The 13,048-nt window shown below is 32.9% G+C and overlaps 1 protein-coding gene across 12 annotated transcripts in view; it reads left to right on the plus strand.

The window, feature by feature from the left end:
* The window catches only part of PCM1 (pericentriolar material 1), a 111,018-nt gene that overhangs the window by 84,866 nt on the left and 13,104 nt on the right, over positions 1 to 13,048 (plus strand). For all 12 annotated transcript variants that reach the window (XM_077144589.1, XM_077144594.1, XM_077144585.1 and 9 more), the window contains 6 exons: positions 658 to 830; positions 1,193 to 1,324; positions 5,409 to 5,529; positions 7,113 to 7,271; positions 7,550 to 7,689; positions 12,457 to 12,591. In XM_077144589.1, the coding sequence (XP_077000704.1) occupies positions 658 to 830; positions 1,193 to 1,324; positions 5,409 to 5,529; positions 7,113 to 7,271; positions 7,550 to 7,689; positions 12,457 to 12,591 (860 nt within the window). The remainder of the gene's footprint in view (positions 1 to 657; positions 831 to 1,192; positions 1,325 to 5,408; positions 5,530 to 7,112; positions 7,272 to 7,549; positions 7,690 to 12,456; positions 12,592 to 13,048) is intronic.

Below are 13,048 nucleotides of genomic sequence, written 5' to 3' on the forward strand. Positions count from 1 at the left end.
AACGGTGCTACCTCTGTTACAAAAATAATAACAAAATTATAGCTAGATAATAGAGTGAGGACAAGATTGATCCCATGACGCTAAAAACTTCAGTTGAATTACTGCCTTCTCCAGCTTATAGTATGAAAGAAATTGACAGATCATGTTAGTTATAAACTCCGTTTTTCATCAGCCTAGCTCTTAATTTTCTGTATGAAAGATGGGATTCTAGAATTACTAAACCTAATGGAGACGTTAAATAGTAGCTTTCAAAGGCAGCTTTCAGTTTGTTCTCAACATTAACAAAGTAGACAAAAATTCCTTGTTTATAATGAGGTTAGTGTTAGAAAACTTATTAATTTTGTTCAGCTTATTTCATACAGATGCTGAAATATTTTCACTGATGTTTCCTATGAATTATATAAAAGTTTCCTGATATTAAAATTAAAATACAAGTATGGTCTAATAATGCTAGGTAATGTTATTTGTAAATTTACTTGTTTCTTTAACATTTATTATGTATTTTGGTAATTTTCAGATTTTGTTCTACCTTAAAAGCCCTGAAATTGCATTCTGATTTTTAAGTAATTGAAAGTTGTGACTAACATTTCAGATTAATAGGAAGTATCATTAAGATGTTTCATCACTATTGATTTCCTGATTTTTTTTATCTTCCAGAAACAGGGAGTGATTTTTCCATGTTCGAAGCTTTGCGGGATACTATTTATTCTGAAGTAGCAACTTTAATTTCTCAAAATGAATCTCGTCCACATTTTCTTATCGAACTCTTTCATGAGCTTCAGCTACTTAATACAGACTACTTGAGACAGAGGGCTTTGTATGCATTGCAGGTATCTGGTACATAATCTACTTTTCTTCCCCTATCTGTTACTGGCTTTCTTCATGATTGTATTTGGTTCATTTCTTAGACTGAAGCATGTCCTTGCTCTCTATGTTCTTTTATATTTCTGTGTGCTTTTTGCCATTTTATTTAAGACTTATGGAGCTCCAGTAGCTTTTAGATAGTCTTTTTTTTCCGAGGAGTTTTTCATTGTTTTATCTTTAATGTTATCATTTCTTCCTCACAGTTATCCTGTGAAATGAGGAGTATTACATTTGTTCTTCCATCTGCTTCTGCGTTTAAATGCATAACATAAATTTGTGATTAAACATTTATGTTTCATATAAATACCTATCTTATTTCCTTATTTAGGACATAGTATCCAGACATATTTCTGAGACCCATGAAAAAGAAGGAGAAAATGTAAAGTCAGTGAATTCTGGTACTTGGATAGCATCAAATTCAGAACTTACTCCCAGTGAAAGCCTTGCTACTACTGATGATGTAAGCTGATAAATTAATGAAATGTAGGCATAATTTTAGTATGCAGTAAACAAAATTTAAATGGGCTGTTAACAAATTGTGACCACATCTGATCTATTTAATTTTTGTTTTTTTTTTTTTGCATGGGCAGGCTCCGGGAATTGAACCTGGGTCTCTGGGTCTCTGGCATGGCAGGCGAGAATTTTTCCTGCTGAGCCACTGTTGCACTGCCCTAGTTTTTGGTTTTTTTTTTAAATTCCAGAAGACTGTAGTGAGTTGTTATATTTTGAAGTGAGATGTAAAACTAAATCAAAGTATGACAACGGTCAAGCACTAAAAATTATGCATAAAAAATATATTATGAGGTCTAAAATTAACCCCATTGCCCAAGATAGAAACTGTTTCATAACAAACATTTAATAAATATTTGTTATGTTCATAGAGGGCATTTAGTAAACCAGATGGTAATCAAATCATAGTAAGGATCCTTGAGTAAATTGAGTCTTTGAATAAAAGAGAAACCTAGATAAAATAAAGTCATCAGGATCAAAAGCTATTTGGTATACTTTAGTTGACGAAGGTAATTTTTGAATACAATAAAAAAGGACCTAGAACTAGATAAGAGTAGTGAAAAAAATGGTATGAATCAATAAGCTATGTTCTCTTTCGGTTCAGTCAGGAATAACATCTTATTTATCTGTATATTCTTAGTCCCCAGTAGCACCTAGTGTTTAGTTGGTTGAGTGAATTATGGAAAACTCCTGGGATTCTTAGGATATAATATGCTAAATGTTTAGAAGGCACTGTATTTAAAAGACCCAGTGACAAGGTATAAACCTCTTGATTCTAGTGTGAAAGTTTATATGTGCTTCTGGGAAGACATACATATTCATTTTTTATGCCTACTCTAGCACTTAGAGAATCCAGATAATAAATCCCTGGGAAAGAGTAGTAATTGATTAACAAGTATCTGCTACAGGTGGAGAGTTGGAATCACTTGTACCATTGTGTCTGCCCATTGTTTGAAATACTAATTTTACAAGTGTTTGTTGAAAAGATAGCTTCTTTAGTAGAAGTTCTTGCTTTCCTGATGTTCTTTTTTCTTTTTTTTTCAAGAAAGCACATTTACATCTTTTGGTCTCTTCAGTTGATAGTAATTTTCTTACAACTAAAGAGGACTTTTCTTAATTTTTTGCTATCTTTAACTTGTAGTCATGTCAAAAACATTTCTTCCCCAAGTCATCTTTTCTGCTTAAAACATAATCTCTGTCTAAAAATGACATGATTTTAGTTAACTTTATAATATCAAATATAAATTAATGTCAGTAATTTTCTTCTTTTGATTAATTGTTATTAAAACTCATTGGAAACTGTGTCCTTGTATGGAGAATGAGAAGTGGTCCAGCTATATACATAAAAAATAAGAAATATGTTATATTGAGGTTTACTATGCATTGAAATGTCTTAGAGAGAAACAAAGAGACTCTGCTCTTAGAAATGTTCTTCAGTAATTTTACATTTTTAACCCCATTGCCTCCCCTTTCAACCACACTTCAGATAAGCAGCATTATTTCCATTTGTTTTAAAAGATTTGAACATACTGGATCTGCAACATTAATGGTAGATTTGGAAAATTGAGCTGCATTTAGGATGAATTTAATCTAACAAAGTTTTTAAATAAAGTTTAAAGATACTGAGCTGCCTTATAAATAGGGAGTTGACAAATTGCTGTACATAGTATTACTTCTAAATAATTAAATCATTTCTTTAATTTTTTCGGGCTTAAAATCTCAGACTTAAAAAACATTAATGTCCACTTATTCTCTTTATTAATGTTATTTAATCAGCAGTAGCAGGACAGCATCCAGTGCTCAGATACAAAGAACTTTCTACAATGATGAAAAGGTTCTACATCTACATTATATAATATGGCAGCAACGGGCCACATGTGGCTGTTGAGTACTCCACATCTGAATTTTAAATTATATTGAATTTATTTTTATTTTCTTTTATTATTATTTTTTAATATTGAATTTAAATAGCTACATGTGGCTAGTAGTTACTGTACTTAGCAAATATAGAGTCTTATTCTCATACTTCTAGGCTAAGATCCTTTGAGCTCCATCCATGTGATCCTCTTGTATGCAGTTCGGGAAGTTTGAAGGAATGCCATCTCAAGGATGCGAGTTTGTAACTTATCTCTCTAGCAGGGAGTGGCATAGCAACCACGTTGTAGCGTTTGAAAAAAGAATCTTCATACTTGGGGGAGAGAGAAGAAATAAAAATCAGGGTAGGCATTATTAATTATAAGTCAAAGAGGATGGAGGAGAGTAATTGGTGTTTAGGAAGATGAAAAAACACTACAAAGCCTGCTGCTTCAGGTACTGTAAAATTGCAAAAGCGCATCTAACTTAAAGTGTCATGTGAAGGAGCAACAAAATGGTTCTTCTGTTCCCTAAAATTCAAGTGATTTACTGCTTGAATTTTCATTAACCAGGGACAGAACTTCCATTTAATAATTGAAGTAGAAAATGTAAAAGATTAGTAGCTAGGAGAAAGAACATAATTATGAAATGAGTTTCAGCCAGAGGTAAATGAGACTTCCTGATTCACCCCATAAACAAAAGTATAGCCTAATAACACTATAAAACTTCTCACATGAAACATAGGAGAAAATCATTAGGACTTTTAATATAGGCAAAAATTTCTTAGCACACAGAAAGCACTATAAAAGAAAGCAGTTGATAAATAAGACTTCATAAATATAAAAAACTTTATGGTCTTCTAAGAGATATCTTTAGGTGAAAATATTTCCAGTACATATATTTAACAAATGATTTGGATCCAGACTATATAAAGAACTCTTAACTCAGTTGTAAGACAAACAACTCAGTAAAAAAAAAATGGACAAAAGAGATTTGAACAGAAGAAGATATGCAAATGGCCAGTAAACAATGAAAAAAAATCCTCAGTAGCATTTAGTTATCAGGAAAATGAAAACAACTTGAGATACCACTTCACACCCGCTAAAATGAAAAAGATTGGCAATAAGACGTGTTAGCAAGAAACTGGGGTGATTGCAGCTTTCATACTGCTCATGGGAATGTGAGATCGTACAATCACTTTGGAAAGCAATTTGGCAGTTTCTTACAAAGTTGAACATAAACTTTGTCGTGTGACCCAACAGTTTCTCTTCTAGGTATTCATCTAGTATAAATGAAAATATGTGCCCACAAAAATACTTGTATACTACAATTCATAGTAGCTTTATTTACATGATAGACTCAAACTGGAACATCAGTTAATAAACGAGTAGATACACTGTGGTATATCTGTACTATGGGATACTGTTGAGCTGTTAAAAACATGAACTTACAAAATACACAACAGCATGGATTAATTTTGGAAACATGCTCCATTGAAAGAAGCCATGCACTGAAGAGTATATACTGTGTGGTTCCATTTATTGACGTTCTAGAATCAGCAGACCTAATCTGTGGCAATTAAAATCACATGAGTGCAGTATGGATGTTGCATTGACTGCATAGGGGCACAAAGAAACTTTCTGGGTTGATAGAAAATGGTCTGTATTTATAGGAAAGGTGTTTACATGGGTGTATACGTTTTTCAAAAGTCATCAAACTGCTAAAAAGGGTACATTCTTACATATAAGGTATTTTTTAATAAAATTGACTTTTTAAACTGTGAATTCTGTCTTTTTTTTTTCTAGTATGAGAGAAAAACAGATATTGTAGTAAGGTATTAGGCCTTGTTGGAGTTTGAAGAACTCCTTAGGATACAGAAAGAATTTTAAAAGGCAATTAAATTTTAGCATTTAATCAGCAGGCTCTGTGTATTTTCATCGGTGTAAAGACAAGCATGTCTGCAAGGTTACTTAATATTTTAGTATTCTCCGTGATTGTTCAACCTTAGATAACTTTGGTTATGTCATAATCTTGTTTGATTGAAAGACCTGTAAGGCTTAAGGATATTCCCTTTAAATGTATGGCTTTATGCAAATAGTTCCCATGTTAGATCTCTAATATTAATCATAATATTTTAAAAAGAAGTAGTAGTGATTTTTGTCTGCTTTTTTTTAACTAAGGAAACTTTTGAGAAGAACTTTGAGAGAGAAACACATAAAATAAGTGAGCAAAATGATGCTGATAATGCTAGTATTATGTCTGTGTCTTCAAATTTTGAACCTTTTGCAACAGATGATCTAGGTAAGCAGAATTTTGATAGACGTTCAGAGCAAGACTTTAAATTAATCTGGTCCAATCTTTGAATTGCGTTGAGATGGAAGCAAAAGTCTAAAAAGGCAAGGTATGGAAACAAAGAACAGGAACTTTAAAGTACCCATCAGTATAACTTCAAGAATTCCTTGCTATTAACTCTTTGATCTTAGGCAAATCATTCAACCTTTCTGACTCTCTGTATACACTAAAAAAATGGGGATCTTACTTACCTTGCTCTGTTCTTGTGAAAAATATATAGAACTTTCTAAGATGCGTAATAGGAGTTCAGAAGGTGTTAATTTCCTTTCCTTACCCTTGAGGTTCATTAAATAGGAAAGCTAGAATTCAGAGGTAACAGTGACTCATCCAGTCACTCACATTTTCAATAAAAATGTTGACTCCATAATTTTAAGTGGAGAACTCAAAACTTCTAAAATAAATAATCTATAGTGATCTTAAGTAAATCTCTAAGACCTGGCACATTACTTTTTTTTTTTAACATGGGCAAACAGTGGAACCCGAGTCTCTCTGGCAAGACCAAGAACTCTTCCACGGAGCCACTATTGCCCCACGTTTCTTTTTAAAAATGTTTTATCAGTAAAATAAATTAAGCTTAGAGAGTTGTATAAATTTAAGGGGGGAAGGTCGAAATCTGAGTCCATAGAATAAAAATTAGGGAAGAGAAAAATGTCTAGGTACCTAATTCATTTCCAAGGCCTATTAAAAGATACCTAAGGATTCATGCATTTGACTGATAATCTAATGTCCCATTATTCTAGTGTTCACATAAAGAAAACAAGATTTGAGTGATTACAAAGGCATTTTTCCATTATCCTTTCATGAGGATCTACCTTTTATTCAAACAATTAGTATTTCTTTTGCCTTATCGTGACTAATGAGCACTGTAAGTCCTCACTCCTTTTGTAAAAACCTGTCAGGTCTGTACTGAACTTATCCCATTATAGAAAAAAAACCACTTTATAGCCAATCTTCTCAAGAACTTTTAAACTGTCTTCCCTTTCTGAATTGTCAAGTGACTTTCAGTCCTGCCTGTTTCCTTTTATTTACTGATTTCCTCACAGCCTCCCTTCCCTCCTTGCTTTCTGTGAAATGGATACAGGGGAGTTGGGAAGTATCATTCATAGGGCTTTTTTTATCTAATATGTTTGTGGTAGATTGGTTTGTTTTCATTAGAATCTGCATCACATTTTGGATTTTTTTTTTCTTTTTATTGTACAAGTGAAGCAACATGATATGAAATGAATATGGGCTTCAGAGTTTGAGAGACCTTAGTTCAGATCTCTGCTCCTACATTTTACTGGCTCTGAAATCTTGGGCAAGTTACTTAAGTTCTCTGAAAATGAGGGTACTTTTTTATAGGTTTATTTTAAGGATTAAATAAATAAATGTGCTAGTGTATGTGAATTACCCTGTTGGTTCTATATCTAGAACTTGTTAAAACTAGTTTTTCTTCCCTATGTTAGACTTAATTTTTTTAGTCATATATTTTGAGTAATACATTAAAAAGTTTGCTTTTGCGTTTTCTAGAAATATTTCTGTTCCAACTACAGGCAACACTGTGATTCACTTAGATCAAGCATTAGCCAGAATGAGGGAATATGAGCGTATGAAGACTGAGGCTGAAAGTAACCCAAATATAAGATGCACCTGCAAGATTATTGAGGATGAAGATAGTGCTGTCGCTGCTGCTACAGTTAATAATTTAGAAGGTATATTCTTGGATTGATTAAAAGTGAAAACAATAGTTCTTTTTTTTTTTTTTTGGTTATGTATAAAAAATTAAAAGCCCCACCTGATGGTATACGAGTTGGCTTTATCACAGCTTTCTTTTTATTACCAGTGGTGCAAAAACTATGGAGATCTTCCTTTATATTATTTTAACATAAAATCATCAAAACTTTATCTTTTTTATGGTTTTTGCATGAATGCCTATATATAATGTCATAGACTTTATTTTTCTGATGTATCTTCTTCTTTTAAAAAATAGAAACTCCCATTACTGAAAACCATAGTTCCCAACAACCTGTGAGTGAAGAAGCGTCTACCATCCCTTGTCCCAGAATTGATACTCAGCAACTGGACCGGCAAATTAAAGCGATTATGAAAGAAGTCATCCCTTTTTTGAAAGTAAGCAATAATTTTTAAAAGTAAACTTTCTTGTGCTTTGTTTTGTGATTCATACAAAATAATTCGTTATAATAAATTTAGAAAATACAGATAAACAAAAGAGAGAAAATAAAAATCACCCATAACTTTGTCACCTGAAGAGAGCTGCTACCAACATTTTGGGAACCTTTCTGTGCTTTTTTCTACATGTATATGTGTCTTCTACTTCTTTTTTTTTTTTCATTCACTATGCTACAGACGTCTTTCTAGATCATTACTTTTCTGCTGCATATTTTTTCATGGTTATACAATATTCATTATTCATTCAAAAGTATTTATGGAATGCCTGATTTATGTCAGATTTTGTGGCTATGGCAGTGAATCAAGTCAGTGCCTTTGCCTTCATGGAGCCCATATGCTAGAATCAGAATACAGACCAAAAACATATAAATAAATATAAAATCATATAAGGACATACTAGGTAGTGAAACATGCCATGAAGAGAATTAAAAATGCAGTTATATGATGGTGTCTATTTTAGTTTGGATGGCCAGGGAAGGCTTATGAAGAGGGGACATTTAAGCAGATAAGGAGGAGCCAACTTTGAACCAGAATTCCAGACAGAGTAAATGGCCATAGGTAAGAATATAGGCCTTAAGCTTGGTATGTTGAAGGAACTGGAGAGAGATCTGTGTGGTTAGAAGAAATTTGTTTGAGATCAAGTTGGAGAGGGCGTCTGGGTCCCATTTTGTAGATTTTTGTAGGCCATGATTACGAGTTTGGACTTCATTCAAAGTTGGAAGGGGAACTCTTAAAAGATTCTGAGAGAGACAAATTCTGGTTCCTTTGCATAATTGATTTTGGGTCATCAGCAGTGCAGTGAAATCGAATGAGAAATGAATAGTGACTCACAAAAGAATGATAGTAATGGAGATCGGGAGCAGTAGACAATTAAAATATATTGTAGGATGAAATGAACAGATCTTACTGATGGGAGGTAGGAGGATAAGACACAGAAGAACTGGTTGGCAGGAAACGTGATTTACTAAAATGAAGAAGGCTTAAAAGAGGTGAAAGTTCAAGAATTCTCTATTTTGGACATTAAATTCTTGAACTGCCTTTAATGTTGAGAAAGGTCAAGTGATCATTTGAATATTCAGCTAGCCTTAGATAGAGATAGGATCGTTTGTAGCATATCGCTGTCACCTTAAGATATGACACTAGTTGAGAGAAGAGAACAGCCTAGAACTGAGGGCCAGGATCAGGCGATCTAACATTTAAAAGTGAGCAAAAAAGAGTAAAAGCCAGAGATTACCAATGCCAGTTGTCAGCTGTGGTATGTTTACCACTCGCTGTTGTTAAATATTTGTTGATTCTTTTTTTTCCTCTGTTTATTATAAACATTTCCAATGATATAACTAAATTTAAAAATATAACCATTTCTATTTCCTTAGAAACAATTCTTAGACGTAGAATTTTTAGCTGAGACAGCATGAAATGAACATTTTGAAGGCTTTTGAGAGATTATACAAAGTTGTCCCTCAGAAAGGTTACCCGATTTCTATTCCCACCAACAGTGAGAATTTGAGACTGTTAGGCAGTGTTATTAATTTTGTTTAATAATGTTAACAAGGCAGAGAGGATGTGTGCAAGAAATGAAATAGGAAAACCTGACTAGGACTGTTTTTCCCATTGAGATGAAACTCTCACATTTTGTTTTAAAATGAAAATTTAAAAAATTAAAAATTGTCAATGTTTTCTTTTCATCCATATATGGAAAATGATAAATACGTTGTCCTTGGCCTCCTTTCTTATGTCCTACTTATACTTCAATTTCTTTGTAAGACAGGAAACATACAGTTGCCTTGATGTATTTATATTTCTTCCCTCAGTGGAAATAATTTCTTTCCATATAATATTTGGAGAAGAGAAATCTTTGAGAAGTAGTGTGTGACAATTGTAGAAAATGCTTTCTCTGAAGAGATAGCAGGGTATCTCACTAGCCAAAAGGAAAAATAGGATCATCTTCTGTGCTCAAATTATTGCATGTAAAACCCTGAAAAACTTTTACCGTTTTCCTGGACAGTTGCAGCAGCCGCTAAATGGTTTACTGTGTCTGTCTGCTTCCTGTTCTGATCTTTCTACACTGCTGCTGGACTGGCTAATACTTTTAAGGCCTTGGCACTTGCTGGTACCTTTGCCTGGAATGTTCTTCCCTCAATATTTGCATGACTTGTTCCTTGGAACCCCTCAACTCCTTGGTCAAATGTTGTTATGCAGACCCACTCCCAACCCCCTTACCAGCTTTTCTTTTTCTCCATAGCTCTTAGTACCTTCAGTCTATATAATTTGTGTTTATTTATTTTGTTTTTCAGTCTCCCCACTAAAGTGTTAAACTCTGTGAAATCGGAGATGTTAATCTTTTTTGGTGACTGCTCTATTGCCAATACCAAGAATAGTACCTGGCATACAGTAAACACTCAACAGATACTTTCTTAATGAATTAATAAATGAATGGATCCTTGAAAACTCAACTTCGGTTTTTAAATTTACCAAACTTTTGGGGCTTTATAAAGTACAGTTTGAAAACAACTGGTCTGTAGGATAAAGACCAGATTAAATGTTACTCAAGACCTTTTACAGTTTGGCCCCTGTCGCTTAGTTATTCATTCCCACATACTTTGTGTCCTTCTTGGCATTGTTTGAACCTAAGCACATTGCCCCATGTTACTTCCTTTGACTAGAATGCTCGTATTTATACACTTTCTCTGTCAAGTAATTTTATCCTTCAGGACAAATCTTATCCTAACAGCCCAAATGTTATGACACATCTTGCTTAAATGTTATTGCAGGTCTTTACAGGTAGGATTGATCCTTCTCTTCACTATTGCTGGGATTCTTGGTACATACAATGCCTTTATTAAAGCACTTAAGACAAAGTATCATAATTATTTATCTGCATAAATCTCCCCACTATAAGAATATTTTTATTCATCTCCTTGTACAAAACGAAGGACTTCGGAAACTAGGCAAAAAGAATTTGAGAAGACATGAATACATCTGTTTTACCATTTGGTCCATGAATGTATCTTCTGTTATTTGTAAATATATATATTTAGTCACCATCCCAAAGAATATATATTCTTATAGTTACTTATCGAAGAGTATGAAAATCACCTTAAGCAAATTGAGTTAATTTAAGTTATAGCTTGTTTGCATTTGAGGCACAGCTAATACAAAATTTTGCCTTTTTTCCTCTACATTTTTTTCTATTATGAATAACGCAGTAAATACTTTAAAATGTTTTTGGTTAACATAAGTATTTTTAGCAGTATTTATTTCTTAGGTAGAATTTTTTTTTTAAACCTTTTTTATTAACATATATACAAAGCAAAGAGAGAAAAAAACAAAAGTTTTCAAAGCACTCTTCAACAAGTAGTTACAGGGTAGATCCCAGAGAGTTATCATTTTTTAAGTATTAAAAAATCTGAATGATTTAGTTTTTTGCTTAGAGAATGCAGCTGTCTTCAGTTAGGAAATTTTATTCCATTTACCATTCTGTGTCTGATTTCATGGCAAAATTAAGGAAGGTGGTATACTTTCTGCTTAAAATCATTAGATATTAAAACATTCAGTTCTTGAGCAAAGTAGAAAATCACCATAAGAAATTATGAAGCTTCTTCAAAAAATGTTGTGAATTTAAATGATTTGGAATAATTTTTTAGTATTGAATATTTATAAATATTTATAAAATATTAATGGTATTTTAGCAGGCTAAAGTCTGATGACTTGCACTCATTTAATATATTGTCCATGTTGATCTGTTAGGAGCTATTGGAATTGCTAGAGATAGCTAAAGCACAGGACTGATTATGTCATCTTCCTTAAAATTTAAATTGTTCCTCCTTCCTTCAGCTCTCTATTGAGCCCTGATTTAAGTGATACCTTAATTCCCTTATTCGATAATAGCATTTCAAAAAATTTTCTGTGGCCAACAAAATGAGTAGAACTTTATCTGATTTTAACTGTTTTATTTACTATGTTTCTTTTATTTCAAATCTTAACTTTTTAATAGGATTATAAAACTTTTTTTTAATTTCGGTATTATACCCTGTCACTAAGCTAGACTTGTTAACTCTCTTTTACCCTCTGTCACTAGTAAGTCAAAATTGACCCTGAGGCTACTTGATAGATGTTTCATGAACTCACCTCATAAAGTTAACCGTATTTTGGATTATTTTGTAGCTTGCACATGATTCTAAATGAAGGTTGATTAAGCAGAAAAGGAGAACTTGTCTGCAGTGACTTGTTAAGAGTATTAGAACAGTGGTTCTTCACTGGGGGCTATTTTGATGCTTGGGAGATTTGGTAATGTTGGGAAACATATTTAGTCAGCACAACTTGATTGGAGGTGAGGTGCTCCTGTCATCTGGATACATAGTAAATAAGCTGCTGAACGTCCTATAGTGCACAAACTGCCAATGGTACGTAGATTGAGAAACCCCGAGTTAAAAAATTTTTTAAATTTGGATAGAAGGTGAGTATGATTGTAAGAAATTGAAATTAACTGAACTGTGTACAAGAAAACACAGGCAAAGTAGAAACTAATACGGGTGGTTCTCCGTAAGGAGCAGAAAAGAAAAAAATCAGAAAGTTTGGATCAGCCAGTTTGTTTTACTAGCTGTCATCAGCTATGGTGGATCAAAATTGTGAAACATCGTATCACATGTAGGGAGGAAGTTTAAACAATAGTAAGTTTATATCTTAACCAACTTGAGTTTTTCTCAGGAGCACATGGATGAAGTATGCTCTTCTCAACTTTTAACTTCAGTAAGACGCATGGTTTTGACCCTTACCCAGCAAAATGATGAGAGCAAAGAGTTCGTAAAGTTCTTCCATAAACAACTGGGAAGTATATTGCAGGTAAGAGTTTATACTTTATGTTGACAATTTTAACTTACCAATATGCACCATTTGGTTGAAACTTTTTTTTTTTTTGCCATTTTCTGGCATTACACAATTTATTCAGCTAGATAGCCATTCTAGTATCCATTTCGGATAACAGTTGAATAGTTTTAAGTTATTTTTTTCCTTCATTAAAAAAATGTATCAATCCACAAAATGGTCCCCCACAGCAAAGTTATCCAGCCCCAAGTGTCGGTAATGATATGGTTGAGCAACCCTGTGTTAAGTATACCAAACTTTCTCCATATAAGTAATTTTACAGCAGAGTCCATATTTTTAGGAAGAAAGAAGAGCTGTTTCATAAAAATCGAATACAATATAGTTTGGTTATTCTTGTTCATTTGATACCTGAATTCCCTTATTCAGTATACCTATTTTATAATCCTATTAAAAAAGTTAAGATTTGAAATAAAAG

This window comes from Tamandua tetradactyla, chromosome 26 (assembly GCF_023851605.1).
Source record: "Tamandua tetradactyla isolate mTamTet1 chromosome 26, mTamTet1.pri, whole genome shotgun sequence".
Classification (NCBI taxonomy): Eukaryota; Metazoa; Chordata; class Mammalia; order Pilosa; family Myrmecophagidae; genus Tamandua; species Tamandua tetradactyla.